At 33.3% G+C, this 26,100-nt stretch overlaps 1 protein-coding gene across 8 annotated transcripts in view; it reads left to right on the top strand.

Moving 5' to 3' along the window:
- The window catches only part of SLC4A10 (solute carrier family 4 member 10), a 357,517-nt gene that overhangs the window by 218,782 nt on the left and 112,635 nt on the right, over positions 1-26,100 (top strand). For all 8 annotated transcript variants that reach the window (XM_074303280.1, XM_074303281.1, XM_074303276.1 and 5 more), the window contains exon 5: positions 11,495-11,655. In XM_074303280.1, coding sequence (XP_074159381.1) covers positions 11,495-11,655 — 161 coding nt within the window. The remainder of the gene's footprint in view (positions 1-11,494; positions 11,656-26,100) is intronic.

Below are 26,100 nucleotides of genomic sequence, written 5' to 3'. Positions count from 1 at the left end.
TCCCACAATTATATTATCATCTCTATATACACAATTCTCAAATCTATTTTCCAAATCTTCCTCCTATCCCCTAATCTTATGGCACCAATTAGATATCTTAAACTGGATATGACTCTTTGACATCTCAAACTCAACATGTCCAAAAAAAAAGTCTACTAACTCCTCTCTCCCCAGGAACCTTCTTCCCTTGTCAACATCCCTCTACTGCTGAGGGCACCATGCTCCCAGGGATCTACATATACAAATTTGTTGTCATCCTAGATGCCTCACCAGATTTGTTTCTGCCTCCACAATCTCTCTTGAATATGTCTCCTTCTTTCCACATGCACAATTCCCATCTTTATTTACCTGATGTTAATTGCAATAGCCTTCCACTTATTCTTTCTACCTCAAGTCTCTCTTTATTCCAGTATATCTCCACTCAGCTGCCCAAAATGTCTTCTTACATTTTAGTTCTTACTACATTACTGCCATCTTAAATCAATAAATTCAAGTGACTTCCTATTTCCTCTAGGATCAAATATAATTTTCTAATTTCCCAATCTTCTTACCCTTTATTCCATCCATATACTATATGATCTAGTCACACTGATCTTTTATCTATTATTAATATGTGATACTCCATCTTTCAAATCTCTGCTTTTAAATTGGCTTTCTCCCTTTCCTTAAATTTTGCCTTCATGTCCTCTATTATCTAGTTCCTCTGGCTTCCTTCAAGACTCAGCTCAAATCCTATCTTCAGAAGAACTAGTTTCTTCTATGTCTTCCCTCTGATATTTTGCTAAAATTTACTATATATATATCTTTAATGTACATAGTTTTTTGTGCATGTGTGTACATATGTATGTCTTCAGCTTTAGTTTCAATTATGACATGATACCATATCACAAATTGCCTTTTGGATATCTTGAACACAATGTTATGGGCATCTCAAACTCAAAATGTCTAAAACAAAACTCATTATCTTTCCCTTGAAACTATGCTTCCCAACTTCCCTAATACTGTTATGGATGACATCATATTCCCATCATTCTCACAACTGTGGTATCATCCTTGACACCTCATTTCCACTCATCCTAATTAGTTAATCTGTTATTAAATCTATTCTTTATTTTTTACCTTTATGTCATGTATTGTATTTGTCCTCTTCTTTCCATTCATACCATTGCTACTGTTATATTGGTCCTCATCATCTCTCAAATGAACTGTTGCCAAAAAAAAGCCTTCTAATTTATTCTTTCTTCAAGTTTATCTCCACTGCCAATCCTCCACTTACCTTCCAAAATTACTTTCCTAAAAGGCAGATGTGAACATGTCATCCTCTATTCTTTAAGCTTCAGTCTTTTCCTATTGTCTCTATGCTACTTTATCTTTTTATAATTTCTACTAAAATTGTAGGCAGGTAAAGAACATAATAGATAAAGTTCAGGAGTCATGAAGACCTCAGTTTAAATCCAGCCTCAGATAACATACCAATTCTGTGACATTGGGCAAATAACTCAGTCTCTACCTTATTTTCTTCATCCATAAAATGGAGGTAATAGCATGATAAAAGGAGATAATACTTGTAAAATGCTTTGCAAATCTTAAAGTACTATTTCAATCCTAGCTATTACTATTTAATATGCATCTAAAAACCAAGGAATTAACTTATAACTTTCTAATGTCAAATTTTGAAAGAATATATTTGTGCACTTTCAAGCTAAAAGAGACTTAAGAAATATATTTATAATAATGTATTAGTATTTTCATTGAAATATATTTTATACTAGAATGTAAGGACAATTTCCTCCATATACAAGTATGTATGACTTTATTACAATATGATAATACTAATAATTAATAAGATGAATGACTTATTAACCCTAACTAATGCTTACTAATGTTGTCTATTAATCCTTACTAATACCAAAGTTATTACTGTGGAATAGCAGGAAGAAATGGTTCTAATTGTGAATTATATAATACTTCAATGCATTAGGAGAATATCTTTAAGAGAAGGGAATGTTTCACTCTTTACTCTGTCTCAATTACTTAATACAGTATCTGACACATAGTAATACATTAAAAAATTTTATTGATAATTGATTGATCTATGATCACATTGATGAGAGTACTTCCTTCCCTAATTTATACCACAACTCATCCCTACCCTTTCCTATAGGGAGAATGTTGTCCATGGCTATCCACAAATATATCCCAGAAGATCCACAAATGTACTTTCTGTAAATCTTTTAATATCTATGCCTTGCAATAAAGCCCATGGACTGTCCACATATTATTCTTTTGTTGTTTTTATATGATTGGCTCATCTCTTTTGCTTCCCTGTGTCATGAATGATATCTTTGACACCATTTCTAATGTACACATTTTTGATGACAATATGCTGCAGCCTATTTATCATTAAGATGTGTTTTTTCATTATCTTTGGAATCGCCTGATTCTCAGTGACAATTTGCATGATCAGAACTAGCAAAAGAATATTTAGTAGGTCAATAGGAAGGCACACAGGTTAAAGGAAAGAAAGGAAGGAAAGTTCACATGTCAAGACAAGTTCCAATTCCATTAGTCTAAATTTTCTTAGCTATATTTCTATAGTCTTTATAAATTTCTTGTGCTGCTGTCAGTGAGACAGCTGATGCTCAAGTCAAAATGGTAACAGATATTGAAGAGGAGTGTAGATGAGTGTTGGCTAAAGCTCAATATAACCCTGGGAACAAGAGAACAAATTTAACTTAAATGAAGAAAACGACTGAGATGTATATTAAATTTTAAAGTCACAAAATTTCATTGTCTTGAAATATCAAGTTGGTTCAATAAAGAGAGATTTCAAAAATATTTATTACTTGTATGCTTCTGCTAATATAGTTTCATTCTAAGAAATCAAAGAGAAAAACAGTTTTTGTCAAGGACACTTTTCCTGTGGTTATAAGCTATACTCAGGAGTTTTAAACTGTAGTGAAAGTGGAAATCTGTGTTGATAGGAGGAGTCTCTTCATCTGGGAGTTCCATATATCAATGAAGCTATAGATCCAATACCCATCTCTATAGCAGTCAAAACAAAATGAATATTTTACTAACAAATGTCACATATAACATTCTGCAAACATTTATTAAATACTTGATGCTCTAGATCCTTAGGGATATTTTTAAGTTATAAAAAGTCCTTACTCTCAATAACTTCTCATCCAGTAAGGATAATGAATATATATGCAAATAAACATAACACAAATTAATATTGATATATGCATAAGAGTATAATAATAATTATTAGCATTTATTTAACACTTCAAGTTTTATGAAATACTTTCTTTGTTTTCTCATTTCATCCTCATGGCAACTCTGTAAAGTAGATGCTATTAATATTTTCATTCTGCAAATGAGGAAAGAAGGGCTGAAACCCAGCTAAGGACATCTGACTTTATTCAGTGGTCAATGGTGACCTGTTGAAGATTTTTGAGAAGATAAAATGATATAATTCCATCTATGCATTAGTAAACATTAACATTTTCCATGGTAAGACTAGATTAAAGAAGAAAAAGACTGCATGCAGGCTAGGAGGATTTTAGGGAAGCCGTTCCAATAATCCTACTGAGAGATGATTTAGGACCTGAACTAGATTGGTGGCAGTAGGAACGGCAAGGGAGAAAAGAGATGCCAAAGAAACAAATAGGATTATTTTTATCAACATATTGCACATGTCATCTGTACCACATTTTGAATTCACTTGTCAGCCATCACAGCCAAATAAATCTTAACCAAAGTTTTAGATTGGGAAGCTACATTTTTGAATCCTAGATATTAGGAATGTTTGTTAAAAAACCAGCTGTTCTCTTTTTAAGGCCCTAAAACAAGCCATATGATAAGACTAATGAAATCAACCCAATTACAATGTCCCTTTTGTAAACAACATCTAATGTTATTAATAGACTAGCACACACAGATATTGCAGCTGTGCTTTGTGGAGGGCATATGGCTGACTTATCATGACTATCCTCTAATAGTTCTTTACACAAATGTTTTGAAGAGGCAAAGCAGTGCGGAGCAGACAAACCTCAGATATATAAACAATTGTGGGGAAAAAGGATTACTCCATCAAAATATATTAACTGATGTCATGAAGACCCTTGATATTCAAGGCTATTATAGGTTCAAGTCTATTATAATTATTTTTTCCAATGGTATTTAAAGTGCAAAAATAACATTGATTGAGAACAGTGGATTTTTTGAAATCTCTAGTTTAGAGAATAGTTTACTTAAACTTCCACATGATGTTTATAAGATCTGCATTTATTCAGGTTTTTTTTTTAATCAAAAGAATAATACTTTTCTATTGAGATTTTCAATATTTGTCTCAAGTGTACAAGTTGAGGTGATATTTTAGCCCTGGTTGTTTCTGACAGAATAAAGGAATAAAAAATCAAATGAACAGTTAAAGAAGTAACAGAAGAAACTAATAAGTGATAAAGAAAAAAAATTTCCAAATTTCAAAAGAATTGTACTTCTAATTTTATTTAACAATTAATGTGTGCAAGGTTCTGTGCTAAGTTCTGAATTATAAAAACAAAAGCAAAGTGGCCTTTGTCCTTGAGGATCTTATATTCTGCTGGAGGCATTTAATATATAAACAGGGTATATATGCACAGGATTAATAGTCATGTCAAGAGGAAGGTATAAGTACTAATTTGAGCTAAGAGAGTGTAGAAAAGTCTTATTCAGAAAGAAACATCTCATCTGTTTGGTTTTTTTTGTTTTTTGTTTTTTTTAAGGACGGTCAAGTTTTTCCAAAAAGAAATAAGGACTTTAGTCTAGATGTATGGCACTACTTGTTCAAAGGTCGGAGGCAGATAATGTTATCTTTGGAAAGTTCATCTGAGGTTATCACAGAAGCATTTAGAAATACTTTTAAAGTATACCTCAAGATGTATTCTGATGGTAGTGGATATCTTCGACAAAGAGAAGATCTAATTCAGTTCCAATTGATCAATGTTAGATTGAAATCAGCTACACACAGAGAAGGAACACTGGGAAATGAGTGCATACTATTTGCATTTTTGTTTTTCTTCCCAGGTTATTTTTACCTTCTGAATCCAATTCTTCCCATGCAACAAGAAATTCAGTTCTGCACACATATATTGTATCTAGGATATACTATAACATATTTAACATGTATAAGACTGCCTGCCAGTGGAGGGAAGGAAGGGAAAAATCAGAACAGAAGTGAGTGTAAGGGATAATGTTGTAAAAAATTACCCATGCATATATGCTGTCAAAAAAGTTATAATTATAAAATAAAAAATAAATAAAATAAAAATTAAAAATAAATAAAGTGCCTCTTATTGAATAAGATCTTTCCTAATGCTCAAAAAGTTTTCAAAGGTTTGTAGAGACTTAGAAAGGGCATTCTTAGAGATGGTATGAGCCATGTACACACATGGCACATTCTGTATAGTGCTCAGAGTGCAGAATATGGTTAATATATTAAACAGTCCCTTAATCTTTTCTTATGCCAGGGCTTCTTAAACTTTTTCCACTCATGACCCCTTTTCATCTGAGAAATTTTTATATGACCCCAGGTATATAGTTATATAAAACAAGTATACAAATTAGACATTTACTGATAATAAATCATAATTTCAAGACCCCCCCATCTTAAGTTATAACACCCCATGTAGAATCATGAAACACATGGGCCTTATTCCATACCTACCTGCTAGTGGATTCCCACTCAAAATTACCTTTAATTCATTTGAATATATTTTATATATGGATATACATATTAATAGGTACATATATGTGTATATATACACATACACACATTTATTTCTATTGTCTTCCCAATTATATTGTAAACTTTTTGAGGACAAAGAGAATGTATACTGTTTTTTATGTACTAGCACTGACCATCATTGCTAGAACATATGTGTTTCTTGACTTAAGTCTTTGATAAAGGGAGTTACCTCCCTAGGAATTTATTTTACTAATGAAATCCCTTATCTATCAATCCATCATTTCTTTATGTATCTATACACATATTTATACACACACACACACCCATATAGAAGAAAAGGAAGAGGGAGAGGGAAAAAGGCACAGAAACATAGAGATTGGACTTATATAGGGAACTCCCATTGAGGAATTTTCTATACCAATTCAGGTCATCACCTTTTCTGCCATTTACAATCTTTAAAAAATGTCTAGAAATGGGACTTGAAGGTTTTAGGGGTCAGATCTTCTTGGCTCCAAGGCCAATTCACTATTCATCAAGCTAAACTGCCTAGTATATACATAGGCATATACAAAGATAATATATACATGTATATATAAATATAACATTTATATATATATATACACACATATATATATACACACACATATATATAATATCATGTGAATATTTATGTAAATTATACCCTAAATTAGAAGCTTAGAAAAATCCCTTATTCTGTCATTCCTTTTCTTAAATACTTTCAATTTATTCCTGTACTTTCTCTTCTATATTCTTTCCCTTCACCATGCTTCTCCCACAAGTTGCTCTCACTCCCCACTTAATTGCCAGATTTTTAAGAAGTGTTATCTATTACTCATTGTTTTAACTTTTTTTCTAGATAGCATGCAACTCCTACTAATTATATCTTTCCTCATGACTTTCTGGTCATTGAACTTACTAAGGTCATCAGTGGTCTCCTTGAAAAATCTGAGGCCTTTGCAATATTTGGCACCATTTACCGATTGTCCTTGATATTCTCTTATCCTTTCCGTTTGGGGACTCTTCACACTGATGATTCTACCATTCTGGCCCTGCTATTTGTTTTTTACTGACTTCTTTTCATCTTTAAATATGAATATCCTCCAAGATCCTGTTTTTGACTCTTTATATCCTCTACTTTTATGGTTTCGTACAATTTCATGGTTTCCATTTGAACCTTTTAACCTCCAATCTCCTCTCAAAATCATTTTATCTATATGCTATCCCAACTACATTTCAAACTGGACATTGCGAAGGTCTGGTCTAGCTCCTCTTGTCAGGATAAGCAAAAGTCCTTGCCCCACGTGTGGACGCCAATTGTAGTGAGCTGTTGTCTCTAAAAGCTGCCGGATCACTCTCTGGGAAGAGATCTGCTGTGTCTTCTACTCAAATCTCTCCGACAGATTCTTCTTCCTGTAAACGAACCGTTGTCTCCAGGCAGTTGCTGTTAACTCTTGTCCAGAGAAGTGACTTCCCTTCCTGCAGAGAGCCCCGTCAAGCCTGATGCAATGCAGAGTCTTCTTCTATCTCTGGGTGTCCTCTCTTTTATTCTCCCAGAGAATGGGCGTGGGATAATGCAAGGGCTTCTGGGAAGAACCACTTCAGCCAATGAGCTTGCTCCTTCTATCAAGTCAACCTGAGTTCTCACCTTGTAATTGTCCAACCTGAATTCTCACCTTGTCACTATCCAGACAACCTGAGTTCTCACCTAGTAATCCTAACAGGACATGTCTAAAATGTATCTTTTATTCCCTAAATCTCCTTCTTCCTTTACATTTTGTATTTCTGTTGATGGCATTTTTGCAATCTGAGAGTCATCTTTATCTTTTTTTTTTCTTTCACTTCTTACATTTGCCAAGTACTATTGGTACTACATCCAGTATATCTCATGAATCTTCTTCCCTCTTTTTTGCTCCCACTGAAATACCCTACTTTAGACTTTTCTTACCTCTTTTCTATAATATGATTGTGTCCCTACTGATCTCCTTGCTTCTAATTTCTCCCCTTTCCATTTCATCTTTCATACTTGCCTTTACTTCCTCTATTGAAAAAACTTCAAAGTATTCCAATATTCTACTCCTTAAAAGTTTAAGCTTCTGATCCTGTCATTCAAAGCCCACTACAATCTAACTCCAACCTATTTCTCTAACTTTATTTTATACCACATCTAGTACATACTATATGTTTGTTAAATATCTTCTTAGTCTTAGTAGATGATCTTAAAGACTTGAAGGGATTTTGGAGACTGAATTGATTGGAAACTTTTAAGGATTTTTCTGCATGCTATGGAAAAAAAATTTCAGGCATATTTATTGTATTAATATATATGATATATAATTTCTAGAGCACTGAAACAATTGAATGTCTTCATATTTCCAAATGACTTAAAAGAGCTAAACTTTAAATATTCTCTCCAAAATTATGATCTACTTTCCTACATCTTTTCCCAACTTCATTCTGACCTTTTAGGAACCTAATGCCCAAAATTTCCATTTTATTCTTTACCCTTTACTGATACTATATATTAGAACTGAGATTTTAAGCCTAATAAGATTATTTGGTCATAAAACTACCAGTGTCTCCTTCCTTGTAATATTATTTATGCCTGAAAATAACATCGTTGGTAAAAGGTGTAGTATTTGGTAGAAGATTTAATTAAAATTATACCTGCCCCATGACAATCTTTTTATTTAAAAAAATAGCAGTAATAAGACAGTAGCATTATAGATAATTTTATTAAATATTTTGCCTGAAGCTTTAAAAAAAAAATGACCTATTACTATATAGCATAGTAGGGAGTACACAAAATAAACATTTAATATTTTTGTAACTTTTACATAAAAACAATACTTTCAGCTAAGATTTAATATTAACTTTTGATGAAGTTAAATATACAAAAAGAGTGTTAAGCAGTTTTGCAGCATAATTAATGCTTTTGGAAAATGGAAATTTTTTTCAAATGATGTATTTTATGTTCTAAAAAGCCATATTATAGATTAAATTAGATTGTCATGGTGAGAAACAATATCAGATGAGAAAAGTATTCTTTAGGATCTCCCACTAACTGAAAAATATTGATAATTACTGATTTTTAAAATATCCTACTGGATTAAGTTTAAACTTTTTTTTTCTTTTTTTCCCCTAAGGCTGGGCTTAAGTGACTTGCCCAGGGTCACACAGCTAGGAAGTGTTAAGTGTCTGAGACCAGATTTGAACTCTGGTCCTCCTGAATTCAGGGCTGGTGCTCTATCCACTGTGCCACCTAGCTGCCCCAAGTTTAAACTTTTAATGCTGATATTCAAAGACATGAGAAATCTCGTTCAAAATTACTTTTCAGGCTTATTTCACTCTGCTCCTTTTTATGATCCCTATATTTCAGTAAAATTGAATTATTCAACACTTCCAGTTATCTTGTTTTCTTAGAACATTTACTTGCATTGTCCTTCTTTCCATACATAAAAAAAACCATAACTTGGGCATTTAGATTCTTAGCACACAATACTTTACTTAAGTAAGCACTTATGTATTTGCTTGCTGATTTAAACTGAATTCCTTTGAGTAGACACTTAGTTTTCTTGCATGTGTACCTGTCCACATACATGCACATACACATATGCACATACATACACACATCCATCACCACCTATCAAAAAAAAATCTATTTTGAGGGAAATGTTTGTTGTTACACTGTAAGTAATTTTAGTTTTGATTTCTACCAGTTTTAAAATGCTCTCATGGAAAAAATTAAAGTGACCTTAAAAAAAATAATGGTATGTCTTTAATACAAGTCAAAACCAATATATGTAAAGTGCTTTGCAAACCTTAAATTGTTATAAAAATATCAGCTATTATTATCATTATGGTTGTCTGTGGTAGCAATTATCTTTTTGGGAATTAAAATCAAGTGTATGCTGGTAAGTGACAACCCTCTATAGAAAAATAGTGTTCATATTTCAAACTTTAAGGTTTAATCTGCATAATATAAATAGTAAAACAATAGTTCACAATAATCAGTGAATCAATACTCAATAAACATTTATTATGTATTTACTCTGTGTGAGGCCTGTACTAAGTACTGCTTATAGCATTTACCAGTTTCTATGGTATAAATACTAAACCTGAAAAATATACCAATTGACTCTTGTGAGCCACTTCAAGCTAGTGCCAACAAACCCTCTATGTTAAAAGTATACTACTTTTCAATAATAGGTCTCTACTGGCATCTTTTATTAATTTATTATACAAAGTTTGTGTCTTCAGGGTTACACAATATATGGATTTGTTACCAAGTTATATTAGTTTTTCTTTGAATTTCTAAGGATAAATGACAAAATCTCAACCCTTTTAAATTCTAATCTCTTCCCTTTCTTATTTACCCACTATATAACTTGTTTATACATATTTTGTTTGCTTGTCATCTCCCCCATTAGACTGAGAGCTCCTTGAGGATTGTCTTTTGTCTCTTTTTATATATCCAGCATTTAATAGAGTGCACAGCATATAATATAGATGGTTAGTAAATTTTTTGACTGATAAAATCAAACTTTGTCATGTGGGGGGGGGGAAGCAAAATCACTTAGGTAACTTATTCTACACTTTTGTGTAAGCTCCAGGAGATTTGTCATTTCCAGAGCACTAAACCCTAAATCCGAACCTGACCCTATTACTCCAGCCATATCCCTTAATTCAGCATTAAGTTCTTATTCTAAGCAGAAACCTGTTGGAGAGCAGAGAGTAAGGGAATGGTGCTGAGCTTAGATAAAAAGCCTGAGTCCTTCCCTCGTGGAGTTTCTGTACTACAAAGGGATAGTTACACAAAAATAGTTATACTCATTTTTTTTGTAGTGACAAAAAAAATGGAAATTGAGAGGATGCCCATCAAATGGGAATGGTTGAACAAGCTGGGGTATATGAATATTTACAGAATACTATTGTGCTATGAGATATGAGAAAAAGGTGAATTTCTGAAAAATCTAGAAAGACTTATACAACCAGATGCAAAGTGAAATGAGGAGAAACAACATTCTACATACTAACGAAAATACTGTGTATTAATGACTTAGTTTCCCTCAATTTGATAGAAAATGCTGTCCACAACCAGAAAAAGAACTGATGAACTCTGAATACAGATTGAAACATGCTATTCTCATCTTTATTTTGGGTTTTTTCCTTCTGGTCTGTTTCTTCTTTTACAACATGACTAATACAGAAATATGTTCTACATGATTGCACATGTATAACTCATATCTGATTGCTTGCTGTTTTAGGAAGAGGGGATGGGAAGGAGAAAATTTTGGAACTCAAAATTTAGTAAAAATGAATGCTAAAAATTATCTTTACATATAATTGGAAAAAATAAAATACTATTTTTTTTAAAAAAGGAAAGTGGTGGTTAGTACTTTCCATCCCCCAACATTATTTTTATTTTGACAGTGTCTTCTCCCTCCCTCTTCCATTAGCATGTAAGATGTTTAAGAGCAGGCACTATTTTTTCCCTCTAACTTCCAGAGAACCTGCTCCTGGATCACTGTGATGGGGATAGATGTGAAGTGGCAACTTTGTTGCTTATTATCTAAAACTATCCAGTTCTGAATCAGATCTATGGTATAAGAAGCACTTTATAAATGCCACATGTGCCTGAATTTAAATGGCATTCAGACACTTATTAACAATGTTCTTTTTTGAGTGCAGTAAATGTTACATTATGATATCTAGTGTTTTCAAACTGTATTTTTGTTGATGTAGGTGGCTGAAGTTTGAAGAAGATGTAGAAGATGGAGGAGAAAGGTGGAGCAAGCCATATGTGGCTACTCTTTCTCTTCACAGTTTATTCGAGTTGAGAAGTTGTATCCTGAATGGCACTGTGCTGCTGGACATGAGGGCTAACACGCTAGAGGAAATTGCAGGTATAGATTTTTCCCTTCTATCCATCATAAATTATTAATAGTTGATTCTATTAAAAAACTTTAAATTTAACCATCATTACTTTGGGGCAACATTTTTACAAAATCATTATTTCTTTCAGTACATAATTTGTTTTTCTCTCCTAAAATGCTAGTGCAAACTTCTTTCCTTACAGTTTTCCTAATCAGTGATCTCAGGAAGCCAAACTCTCTTAATTTTATTTTTTTCTGATTCTCTAAGTTTTCTAAAACCAAATTTTTGAAAATGAAATCCTCACAAATGATATATCATTGACTTTGTGCCTTCACAATGACAATTTCCCATATTTGGAATACTCTCCTTCCTCACCTCTGGTTCCTTGCTTTTCCTGACTTAGTTCTCAGATCTGATCCCATCTTCTATAGGATGCCTTTCCTAAATCTGTTGAAAACCTTAACCTAAAAAGATTAAGGCCTCCCACTGCATCCAGGGCCATCTCCTGTAATATTCTCCCTAAAATGTAATGTTCTCTATTAAGGTTTTCTTGGGGTCTCTGGGAGCAGCCTTCGTTTCAGTTCAGTAATCACCACATGAGTAGCCAGGGATTAAAGTCCAAATTCCTTATTATCTCTTGCAAAGTCTTGTCTCCATCACTTGGGGTTCAGCTAGTTTTCTGGAGGCCTTCCAGAGTCTTGGTTTCAGTGAAGAAGTAAAGGAGAAGATCCTGACTACCAAAGGTAGTGTGAGATGGGATGAATCTGTCTGAATCCAAGGGTTTGGGTTTATGCTCCAGCCTTTAGCCTCCAGCCTTCTGTCCACTTGTCTCTGAATCTCCTTGACTGAGGCTTCTAGTTTATAAACTCTACACTGAGTACAAACCAATCATTATATCATTAGGAAACCATTATTTGCTGTAGGATTAAATCAGTGCTAAAGTAGATTTAACCATTGTCTCCTCAGTTCCACTTAGTACCTTGTTTCAAGTTCTGCCCATAACATCTCCTTGTAGGATTAAATCAATCATACTGAACCATGCTTAATTAGATAACTATTGTCTCTATCAATTCCACTGACTTAGTACTTTGTAAGAATCCTTTGTTTCAAGTTCAGAGTTCTGGCCATAACAATCTCCAGTCATTCTGATCTATATGTGACCACTGAACCCAGAGGGCTCTGGAGGGGAAAGTGAGACAGGTGACTTCACAGGGCCCTCCCTCACTTAAATCCAATTCATTTGCATGTCATTGCATTGCATGGGAATGCTATCATGGTCCTTTTCAAGAACAAAGGACAAACAACAACAACAACCTCATCTTCATTTTTAGATCCCAGTTACATTGTGCTATATATTTTGCATGTATCCATTTTCATATTATATTCCTCTTTATAATACAAGCTAAATAAAAGCAAAGATGGGTTTGGGCTTTTTTAAAGCAGGCATGAGGAATGTCTGGCCTGTGGGCTATATAAGGAACACAAAATCATTTGCTAAAGCAACCACAAATGATGATGAGCTGAAAACTAAGTATAACAACTTACCACTGCTTGAGTTCTATAAGTTGATAATTTTGTGTGACCCATGAATGATGTTCTAAATATCCAAGTCACCCTTGACAGAAAAAAAGGTTCCCTACCTTTTCTCTAGAGCTTAGTATAGTTCCTGGTGCTTGCTAAACATTTAGTAAATGTATGTTTACTGAATGACTAAGAGTATAATCATCAACTAAGAGAACTGAAAGTGGGATCATCTAATCTAGCCACTCATTTTACACAGATGAGGAAACTGAGACAATGGACATGATGGTTAAGTAACTATGTAATAGAGCTGAAATGGGCAACAGTCTAACATGTAAAAAAGTACGGAAATGAGATGGATTAATGTATATAGGGAACAGAAAGTGGATCAGTTTGAATGGAACAAAAAATATGAAATAAATCAGGAAAAGTAGCTGAAGACTAATTGTGATAGGCTTTAAATGGGAAATAAAAGAGTTTGTGTTTGTCTTAAAATTAACAGAGAACTATTGGAATTTCTTGAGCAGAATGAAACATAGTCAAATTTTTGATTTAGAGAATGTCAATTTGGTAGCTATATGGAAGGTGGACTAAAGACAGGAAAAATTAGAGGAGGAATGTCGATTAATAGACTATTGAAATAGATGAAAGATAAGGAGAGCCTGGAATATGGTAGTTGTGAAATGAATCAATAGATGGGCATGGATACAAAACATGTTGTGGAGACAAAATTGACAAAATTTGGCTAAGTGAATATGGAAGATAAGGCAGGAATGACTCCATAGTTGCAAACTTAGGTTAATCGAAAGCATCTTGGTTCCCCCCTCAGAAATTGGGAAGATAAGAAAAGGGGAATGGCTAAGTGGAAAAGATAATTAATTCTGTTTTAGAAATCATGAGTTTTGTTGTAGAAGCTGTTGAGCATTCTCTTCTCCAACATATTGTCTTCATTTGGCTTTGTTCTTCTTGTTCTCCTATTTGTAAGACTATTCCTCAATTTTCTTTTCAGAACCATCATCCTTGCCTTGTCCTATAAACAAAGGAGTATCACAAGACTCTGTCCCTTATCTTCTGCTCTCCCTCAGTGATTTTATCAGCTCTCATAGTTTCAATTTTCAACTTACAGATCATCACAAAATCCTCTCTCTCCTTTTCCAGGCCAAAGTCACCAACTGTCTTTAGATTTTTCTACTTGGATTTTCTGTGGGTAGTTCAAATTCAACATGTCTAAAATATAACTCAATATCTTTTCCACAAACCATCCTTTCTTCCTTATCATCATACTTCCAGTCACAACCTCAAAGGAATTCTCAACTCTTTACTTCTTTTTTCCTCCCAAATATAACTGTCAAAAATTGCCAGCTTTGTGTAACATATATATATATATATATATATATATATATATATATATATGTATGTAAATTACTTTCTACTTAATCATAATACAGCTCTTGTTTCTAATCCTCACCTGGACTATAACTTATAAATGCTCCTTTACTTCCAATCTCTTTCTGCTCCATTCTTCCCTTCACATAACTGACAAATTAATAGTCCTAAAGCAGACATTTTTGACCATATCATTCCCCTGATCAAGAAGTTCCAGTGACTTCACAATAGCCTTTAGACTATAATAGAAACACTTTTGACTGACATTTAAAGCCCTTTTCAATTTAGCTTCAGACTACCTTTCCATTTTTAATATTATTATTATATTTTATTATTATTATTATTATTATATTAATCTCCCTCATAAATTTCAGACTAACCCAATTCACTAATACAGTACTCAACATTCAATCTCCTATCTCTGCCTTTGCACAAATTATCTATCCCTTCATGTCTAGAACATTTTCCTTCTTTGTTTTTGCTTCTTAAAATCTCTATCTTCCCTCAAAACCTCTCAGGGCTCTGCTCTTATCTGAGAATAAGCCTCTTGAGGTCAGGAGCTATTGTTTTTATCTTTTTACCATATGTAGTAGAAGCTTAATAAATGCTTACAGCTACTTATGTCTAACCCCTTCATAGAGCAGCAGTTGAGATTTTGAAGACAAAGGCACTAGATCTTTCCAGAATGAACATTCTTAGTTCTTGTAACATACTCTCATCTGAAAACATCCTACTTGCCCTCCTTTGGAATGAATTCTAATTTAATCAATGTTCTTTCTAAAATATTGCATGCAATATTCCAGATTCATTTAGTACAACAAAAAGTAGATTTAAACTACCACTATTCTTATTTTCAGTATTTTACTTTTTTTCACATAGTCCAAAATCATATGAAGCTTTTTCTTGTCACAGCATACCACTGACTCTTCTCATCATTGGAATTCCCAGTTCTTTCTTCATATAAAAAAAGTTTGTTTGTTTTTTTTAAATTTTAAAAAAACTTAAGTCCAGTGCTCTACTTCTTTGTTAAATATCATAGTATTAGATTCAGTTCATTATTTGATCCTATTAACAACTTTTTGGAACCAGATTCTGCTAGCCATAATGTTCCCTCAACTTTGTGGGAAACAGTCATTTCATAAGAAGTCAATAAATGCACTTGTGGTGTGTTCAGCTATCTAATACTTAGAATTGTATTTAACTCTTCATGACATCTATTTTATTCTAAAGTTTTGGGGTCAGAATTTCATCACAATGACACTTTGATAAGTGCCTCTTTGCTTTAGAGAACTATCCTAAGAACTCCTTTGCCTATTATCATATGCATAGATGTACGGAAAGCAAATGTATTTAGGTCATAAGTACATGAAAATGGGTCTTAGAAAATCAAAAATGGAATAATAAGTGCAATTTGTCAAAAAATATAATGAGGACTACAGGAGATATTGACTTTAACCTTTATTACTGAGAAAATGAAAATAGTCTGATGAGGAATTTAGTGGAATAGACTTTTTTTAATCCTAAGGGCTTTCATGTGCTTAAATAGTAACATATTTTTCTTAATATTCTTTTAATGACAAAATCTTAAATTGCATTTCTATTAGAGCTATATTAAAGAGTGTATTTTCTAACATACATTGATGACATGCAAAAGGAAAAGTACAATGAGACCATATTGTTACTAAAAAAAATGGCTGTACATTAGTATAGTAATGATATATATATGTAAAATTAGGGGTTTTTTATTTTTCACTACTTTCTGTAAAGTATCTTCTACTTTAGCTATTAAAAACCTTCCCACTTATTCTAGATTGCATATTTCTTGAGAGATAATGAATAATGAATTGGTGAGAAAAGAAAATTGTATGGAGAAATACCTTTAGCTGCAACATTTTCCAACCTAGGATTTCAAGAGAATTCCTCTGTTGTATTTCACCAAGAATATATTGAAAGCTGATGTTTAAAATAACTAGAACCTGGAAGAAGTCCAAATTTAATATACAGCATAGTTTGACGTGAATGCATGAAACAGTAAGGGCAGCACTGCATCAGTCTCCAACTAAGAGAAAATTATTCATTTAGAAATTGGATGAGTTCACTAGGGGTGCTGGAAGAACATTTATATGGCTCAACCTCTTTAGGTGACAATGTCTAGGATGCTAGTGGTGTTGGATAGATGTAGTGTCTTGACTTTGGTACATGAATAATCTCCTCTCCCTGCCCAACTTCAGATTTTTACATAATCTTCTTTATTTGCCAGCTTCTGAAGAATTTTCCCTCTGAAGCATCTTTTATAATTTTGCCTAAACTCCAGATTTTCAAAAAAGATATGCTTTCTATTGCTTCCCTTAGGATATTTTTTTCCAATAGTAATCTGCCTAATCTGCCTAAAATTCTGTTCATTTTATAAATTACTTTGCTTCTGAATTATATTTTTACACTATGCTTCTTTCTCTATTCCTTTCCATCCCACTGAGGGTATGCCCCTGTGGGATATTTGTAAGATGTTAAACTTTAAGTCATTGCTCAAAGCAATTAAGTTCTCTGAATCCAACCTTATAAATTAAAGTCTTCATATTCTGAAACCTATTCAGGGTTCTTTTCCAGATTTTTAATTAGTCTGTAGCTCCTCTGTTGCCAAAATATCTCCCAAACTGAGTGCAGCATTTTCAGTGTACAGGAATCTATATGATGCCACCTAAGAAGTTATTGACAGATTAGAATACATACTATAAGAAAATGTTTGCAACAAATAATATTCTTGATTATTGCTAGGTCAGGTCCCCTTCATTAATGGTTTTCAGAGAATTCTCTCTTATTGAATATTTGTGATATGAATTATCTTCCCCTAGATACTCATTTACTTTTTATCTCTATTCAATTGAATCTTATTAAAATCATTTTTTCTTTTGTTGCTAATCTTATAGTCATTCTCTTAATTCTGATTTCATGGGGGTAGAAAGCCAAGGTTCATAACAAGAGAATATTGCCAGGAGGATATTTGTGTTCTAAAATCAGCTTTTGCAGTAGAGAACAGCTTGGCATCTTTAAAAGCATGATTTTCTAGGCACAATTTAGCCAGCTTTCTACTTCCTATTCATTTCTGGACACAGTTTATTGTCCATACATAAAATAATAGCACTCTCCTCCATTTAATTGAAACTTTTAACTTTTCCCCAAATTTTAAAAGCTTCTTCAAATCTAGTATTTTATTTTATCCCTAAATATAGACACTAATAGATCATATTAAATCTCCATTTTCTTGATTAAACAATAATCACTGGTATTCTATTTCTCTCCCTTCTAGTTATTAGGAATAATACTGAATAAAATGGGCCTGACAGTTCTTCTCACTTCTCATTTTAATATGTACCAATTTAACATTATTATTAAAATGTAAGGTAATTTTTACCCTCTATCCTTAGACTTATCCAAACTATTCTCAATTTACTCTTTAAAATTATTTTTGTCTAATTCTTAGGTACTTAAAAAATGTGTGGCTACACAAATCTCAAAATATTGGACAAAACATTTGACATGAATATATAAGTGATACAATTTTCCAATGACTTTTAAATTATGTAAACATAAATAGGAATGAGAATAGACTATTTTTTTCTTCACAACTGAGCTCAGTCTGAACCTAAAGGAAACCAGAGAGAAGAAAAAGCAGAATGTGTTATATTCTTAATTCTCTCTTCAAAGATCATAGGATCATAACCTAGAGTTAGAAGGGCCCTCAGAGATATAAAATGGTTTGAGTAGAGTTCTGAGAGTCTAGATGGTAAAGTAAATAGTAAATTATTACACCTTTTCCAGATTTACCTCCAAACAACCATAAAATAATGACCCCAAACAAATCTTGAAATAGCAGAAACTACAAAAAGATGAAATGAAACTTGGATTCAGGTAAAAGAAAAGTACTATCCAGGACAGAAAGCATCCCAGCAAGCCAGCAGAAAGCTGCATCAATGTAAACCAACAGGAAATCTGGAGTCCCAATGCAATGGAACAGGCTAACACCAATCTATTCCTTCAGCACCGCACCAACCAAGAGGGTCCCTCACTAGCCTTAGGGCAATATAAGTGTAGCAGCAGGTGAACAGCCAGGGCCTACAGCAATTTGTACCATAAGTTTTAGACAATACCCCTTCCACCCAGGAGCAGAGCTCAAATTTAAAAGAAAGAGGAAAACCCCAAAATGAAAAAATAACAATAATAGCAAAGAATCTGACCATAAAATGTTATTATTGTGACAAGGATGATCAAGGCACAAATTCAGAAGAAGACAACAATGTCAAAATATCTAAGGACAAAATCCCAGAGAAAAAATATGAAGTAGAAAAAATGGTTTTATGCCCAGAAAGAGCTCATAAAAGAGCTAAAAAAGAGTGATAAGAAAGGTAGAAAAAAATTGGGGAAAAGATATGAGTATGATACAAGAGAATTGTGAAAAAAATAATCAAGTTTGAAAAGAGAAGACAAATGCTTAAAAAGTATACTCAGCCAAATGGAAAAGGAGATACAAAAATCCACTGAAGAAAACAACTCCCCACAAAGTACAATTGGCCAAATAAAAAAGGAACACAAAGTTAACTAAGGAAAACAACTCCTTAAAAGTTAGACTTGACAAGTGGAAGCTAATAACTATGAGACATCAAGAATCTGCTTCTGTTTTATAGAAGACTTCATGCCATTCACATTCACACTTAAAATAACTACTTCTGTATTTTCCACCATCTTATCCCAAGTTATGCTTTTCTCTTTTTTTTCCCCCTTTCCTTCCCCTCCCCCCAGTGTTTGCTTCTGACTACCACTTCTTTCAAACAGCCCTCTCCCTTTACAACCCTTCCTCCTTTCTTAAACCTTTCCCCTACTACTTCTGTTTTCCCTTCTATTAAGCCTTCCCCTTTCCTTTCCCATTTCCCCTTCCACTTCTCTATAAGGTGAGAGAAGTTTCTCTGTGAAACTAAATATATCTGATATTCTCCCTTTGAGCCAAATCTGATAAAAGCCAGATTCACACAATGTTCATAACCCTTCTTTTCCACAATTATAATGGGTCTTCTTTGCCTCTTCATGAGATGTAATTTCCCTCATTTTACCTCCATTTTCCTCTTTAACCAGTACAATCCGCTTTTCACCTCTAGTTTCTTTTTTATATTATCATAATAAAATCAAATTATACCTGCACTCTCTAACTACACCTACAAGAGAGTTCTCAAGAGTTCTTTACTTTTTACCTTTTTGTGCTTCTTTTGAGTTCTGTATTTGGAGATCAATTTTTTTATTCAGATCTGGTCTTTTCATCAGAAATAAATGAAATTCATCTGCTTTGTTGAATGTACATCTTCTTCCCTGAAAGATAATGCTCAATTTACCTAGATAGTTGATTTTTAGCTGCAATCCAAATTCCTTTGCCTTTTGGAATATTAGATTCCAGGCCTTTTGATCCCTTAAGATGGAAGCTGCTAGGTCCTGGGTAATCCTGATTGTGGCTCCTCAATCTTTGAATTGTTTCTTTCTGCCTGCTTGCAATATTTTTATTTTGATCCAATAAGTCTGAAATTTAGCTACCATGTTACTTGGAGTTTTCATTTTGGGATCTCTTTCAAGGAGGTGATTGGTGAATTCTTTCAATGGCTATTTTACTTTCTAGTTTTAGGCCATTAGGGAAGTTTTCCTTGATTTCCTGAAAAATGATGTCCAGGCCAGTTGTTTTTTGATTAAGATATTTTACATTTTCTTCTATTTTTTTTCATTGTGTTTGGTTTTGTTTGACTGATTCTTGATGTCTCATTGAACCATTCATTTCCATTTGTCCAATTCTAATTTTTGGTGAATTATTTTTGTCAGTTACCTTTTTTAGCTCCTTTTGTATTTGGCCAATTGAATTTTTAAATGAGTTGTTTTGTTCATTGCATTTTTTTCCATTTCACAAATTCTGTTTTTCAACAAATTGGTTTCTTTTTCTTATATATTTTGTAAAAAGTTATATGCTTTTTCCATTTCATTAAATCTATTTTTAAGGAGTTGTTTGTCTTTTTCATTTTGTCAAATCTATTCTGTAGGGATTTATATGCTTTTCCCATTTCATCATATCTATTTTTAAAGGAGTTTTCTTCAGATAATTTCTATTTTTCCTTTTCCATATCCTCTTGCAAAAATTTAATTTCCTTTCCCCATTTTTCTTTTAAATCTCTTTTAAGATCCTTTTTGAATTCTTCCAAGAGAGCCATGTGAAAAGGGGACCAACTCATATTACTCTTTGGGGCAGCTCATCTGGAGCTGATTTCCCTTTAGGAACCTCAGAACCTCTCTCTCCATAAAAGCTGTCTATGGTTAGAGTTCTTTTTGCTTTTTTGCTCATTGTTTTTAAGTGTTGAGGTCTGATCTTAAGGCAAAGGGGTGACAGACACTTTAGTTTGCCCTTGGGCCGGTGTTTCTGACTGACATCCAATACTGAGTAGACATGGCCAAATCCTTTGTTCTGGGTTTCAAGGGCTCACAATTTGCCTTTTAAATTTGCTTTGGATGTCTTACAGAAATCTGCTGAACAATTGGCTTGTAGCCAGGACAGAGTAGCCAAAGAGCCTCACAATACATTCCACAGTGCATGGATGCCTCAAAGCCCTGACTCCCTGTCCCATCTCCTTACCCCAAGGTTTCTGGAGTTATGGTCTGGGCTCAGTAGCCTCTCCCCCTGCCCAATTGAATCAATCAAACAAATTTAAAAGAATGAAAAATACAATGTAAATTACCTTATTAGAAAAGACAGACTGACCTGAAAAATAGATCCAGGAGAAATAATTCCAGAATCACTGGACTTCCTGAAAGCTATAATCAAAAGGAGGAACTGGACAGTATCTTTTAAGAAAGTATCAAGGAGGGGTAGCTAGATGGCACAGTGAATAGAACATCACCCCTAGAACCCTAATATTTTGGAACTACATGACAAAATAAGAATTGAAAGAATAGCAAAATTAAGGGAACTATTTGGAAAAAATACTGTAAGTGTCCAGAAAGAAATAATTCAAATGTTGGGGAACCACAATCAGGCTGCAATATTAAAGGACTGTCATGGAACATTATATTCCACAAGAGAAAGAAGCTAGAACTACAGCCAAGAGTCACCTATGTAGTGAAATTAAATATAGTTCTCCAAATTTAAAAAATAATAATTCCATGAAATAGAAGGATTTCAAGTTCTCACAAGGAGACCAGAGCTGAACAAAAAATTTGACCTCCAATATCAAGATCTAAGAAAAGCCTAAAAAGGAGAAAAAGGGGGGAAAAACATAAGGGAATCAGTGGAGATTAACTGTTTATGTCATTACATGGGAAGCTGATAACTTGTAATTCTTAAAAATTTTACCACTAGTAGTACAGGAAAAGTAATATATACATATATATATATATATATATATATATATATATATATATATATATATATATATATATATATAGGGAATAAGTATAAGGTTAATTTGAGAGGATGACATAAAAATAATTAATGGATGAGAAAGAGAAGTACACTGGGTATAGAAGGGAGAGGGGTAAATTATTTCGCTTGAAAAGTCATGAAAGGCCTATTACAATTGAGGGGAAAATGAGAGGGTGAATGATGGGCATCACTTGAACCTTACCCTTATCAGTATTGGTTCAAAGAGGGAATAATATATACAATCAATTAAAGGTAGAAGTGTATCTTACCAGAAAGAAAAAAGGAAGGAAGAGATTAAATAAAGGAGTCAGAAAGATTATTTGATCAAAATCTTATTTTATCTCTTCACTACTACCTTCTTGTGGAAGGGAAAAAGGAAGGAAGGAAGGAAGGAACAAAGGAGGGGAAAAGGAAAGGAGGAAGAGAGATAAAGAAGGAAAGAAGGAAGGGAGAAAACAAAGAAACAGAAAGTAAGAGGGAAAAAGAGAGACATAAGAAAGAGAGAGAATAACAAATACACAGCTTCATAACAAATATGTCTAGTCAAAGCAAGGCAAAATCCTGGTTTAGCATGTCAAGAAAATATATTTCTCATGAGTACCTTATAAATAGAGTAAGGACCATTAAGATACTACTTAGATCAACACACATACACACACATGGTGTTAATGGATAAAAGTGGTGGCAATTATTCTTTCCAGAAATTTCTCAAGCATAAGAAAGAGGACACCTCATTGTTTTCAGAATAACATGGACCACACCAAGTTAGCATTGCCAGCTCACTTGTAATTACAGGAAGAGATTTTTGTAGCCTTTAGTCATCATTCTAAAACCCAGCTGCATCTGGAAAACTTGTCAAAGTTTCTAGTCTCTTTGGAATAGGAACTCCTTTTAGATAAAAATGTAGGGTTTTTTATGTTAATATCTTTCTAGATATTAGATAAATGTGTGTATATGTACATATAGGTGTGTATATACATAGTTAAAAGGTTTCTGTTTACAGTTAAAGGTTCTGATAAAGGCCTCATCTCCAAAATATACAGAGAATTGACTTTAATTTATAAGAAATCAAGCCATTCTCCAATTGATAAATGGTCAAAGGATATGAACAGACTATTTTCAGATGATGAAATTGAAACTATTTCCACTCATATGAAAAAGTGTTCCAAATCACTATTGATCAGAGAAATGCAAATTAAGACAACTCTGAGATATCATTACACACCTGTCAGATTGGCTAAGATGACAGGAACAAATAATGATGAATGTTAGAGGGGATGTGGGAAAACTGGGACACTGATGCATTGTTGGTGGAGTTGTGAAAGAATCCAACCATTCTGGAGAGCAATCTGGAATTATGCCCCAAAAGTTATCAAAGTGTGCATACCCTTTGATCCAGCAGTGCTACTACTGGGCTTATATCCCAAGGAAATACTAAAGAAGGGAAAGGGACCTGTATGTGCCAAAATGTTTGTGGCTGTATATTTTACTTTAGGTTTATCTGTGGACCAAAGGTTTAATATGGTCATAGTTAAATTAAAATAACAATAACAGCTAACATTTATATAATGCCTTTAGTCTTGGAATGTGCTTTTCTAACATTATCCCATGGACATTACAACACAAGCTTGTAAGACCAGAACTGCAGATTTTATTTTCCTCATTTCACAATAAAGAAAATGAGATTCAGAAAAGTTCAGATTCTTTGCTATATTTACACAATTTATAAGTTTTGGAGAGAGGATTTGACCCCAACTCTTGTCAAAAGGAAGAAAGTTATACTAGAGTGTTATTTTCTCTCCTAAAAATTTTTCCTCTTTCTAAATCCAAGACAATACAGAAATAGTCTCCTCAACTTCATATGTTCTGGTATAGATACAATACCCACAAAAAGCTGAACATTCTATGTCATGATCAAACAATCCTTGCCAGTTTTGTGTTCAATGCTCCTCCCTTTAAAGTAAAGTTTTTCAGTGTGGTGAAGATTAATAACTGAAATAGCTTTGTTGCCATGTATTTGCTTTAACCTAATTCTGTCACTAAGCAGAAGTAATTAAAGTCAAACCAAAACTAGTACAGTTTGTGATCATCAATCATAATTTGTGACTCATCAAAACAAATGATAAATATATTTTAATGAGGAAAAACCAGCTTTAGTGGATTAGAATATTTCTTTTTCAAGTAAAGTCCACATCTAAATAGTTTGCAACTTGTATTTTAGCCTAACTTCTAGAATCCTGAGCCCAGAAAACTAACATTTTCAACAAATGTTACATTTTCACATTCCTTGTTTTAAAAAGACAAGTATTCCCATGGCAGATTAGCTTTCACAGTATTTTAATTAAACCTGATTAAAAATGCTAATACTGGCTGCCAATAACATGAAGTTTATGTTTTTTCCCTTTCAAAGTATCCTCAGAAAGCAGGGCTATCATTTCCTTTGATGTTTCCATGTCAACCAACAAAGATGGATAAAGATATTTGTAAAGAGAACATGAGATATCCCCTGGCTTCTAGGATCTTCCACTTTAAGGAAATAAGATGTAAAAGCTATGTAATTCATTTGTGCTGCAAATCTTTGGGTTTTGAATTTTTTAATTTTATGAAGACATTCCTAGGGCTATTTTTGTACAAATGCTTCTAGTTTTTCTAGATTCTGCTGTTCGCCTTTGTAAGCCTTACCATCTTTCAGTTTTAATCTGTTTTCTAAGGCACATGTAATCTGTTTATGCTTTTTCTTCCTACCTCTTCATTTACTGCCCACAGCCTGGCATTGTGTTTTGGCAGGCTAAAGTATATTGTTTTAAGTATCATGGCACACTGAGCTTGTAGGACTTGAGACCATGCCCAGAACCATTTTGATCCATTATTCTTTCTTACTCTTCAAGGCTGTTACCATAATACTTAAAGGTGAAGAAAGTGATGTAAGAAATTAATGAGTCAGATGTTCTCCAGTGCTTAAGTTATATCTAGATAGTAAGTTAAAGACTTAAATGAGGCAATTAACTTGATCATTTCCTTAGTGTAGCATTTAGTGAAGTATTACTATAGTGGCCTTGGGAGTTTCATGAGTGCTTATGTGTGAGACAGATGGATAAATGAACCATCATTCATATTTGCCTTCTTTTGGGTAAATAGGTTTTAAATAAGATGCTTTAGGGATGATTACTTGGAGATATTAGTTCTGAGAAACCAGAACTGTCAATTTACACATTTTTCTAAGCTTAAGAGTAAAACAAAAGAGAAAGCTTTGCATCTATTTCTAGCAGAAATCGAGGGTAAAAAAAATTCATTAGTATGCAGAAAAGCAAAGTTTTTGTGCAATTGTTTTTCAATCCTGTGTGACTTTCTGTGACTGATTCCATTTGGGGTTTTCTTGGCAAAAATACTGCAGGAGTTTTCCATTGTCTTCTCCAGCTCTTTTTTTAAGGATGAGTTAAATGACTTGCTCAAGACCACACAGCTAACAAGAGTCTGAGGTTGTATTTGAACTCAGATCTTCCTGACTTCAGTCCCAGTGCTCTATCCACAGCACCATCTAGCTGCCCATATATATCAGAATTATAAATGCACTGAAACCTCATTTAAACAATATCTCATAGTCTATGCAACTGCACACTACCTGTCATTTATTACTGGGTACGCTTGCTCTTCCCCTTCAACTAGTAAAATCCATTTTTTCCTTTTTTTAAAATTAATTTTATAATTATAAAAAACTTTGATAGTACATATGCATGAGTAATTTTTCTTATAACATAATCCCTTGTATTCATTTTTCCAAATTTTCCCCTCCCTTCCCCTACTCCCCTAGATGACAGGCGACAGATGACATACATTTTACATGTGTTACAGTATAACCTAGATACAATATATGTGTGTAAATCCAATTTTCTTGTTGCACGTTAAGAATTGGGTTCCAAAGGTATAAGTAACCTGGGTAGATAGACAATAGTGCTAACATTTTACATTCAATTCCAAGTGTTCCTTCTCTGGGTGTAGTTGTTTCTGTCCATCATTGATCAACTGGAAGTGAGTTAGAAGTGAGTTGGATTTTCTTTATGATGAAGATATCCACTTCCATCAGAATATATCTTCATACAGTATTGTTGTTGAAGTATATAGT

This window comes from Sminthopsis crassicaudata, chromosome 3, assembly GCF_048593235.1.
Source record: "Sminthopsis crassicaudata isolate SCR6 chromosome 3, ASM4859323v1, whole genome shotgun sequence".
Classification (NCBI taxonomy): domain Eukaryota; kingdom Metazoa; phylum Chordata; class Mammalia; order Dasyuromorphia; family Dasyuridae; genus Sminthopsis; species Sminthopsis crassicaudata.
This window is presented reverse-complemented; position numbering and strand designations above follow the sequence as displayed.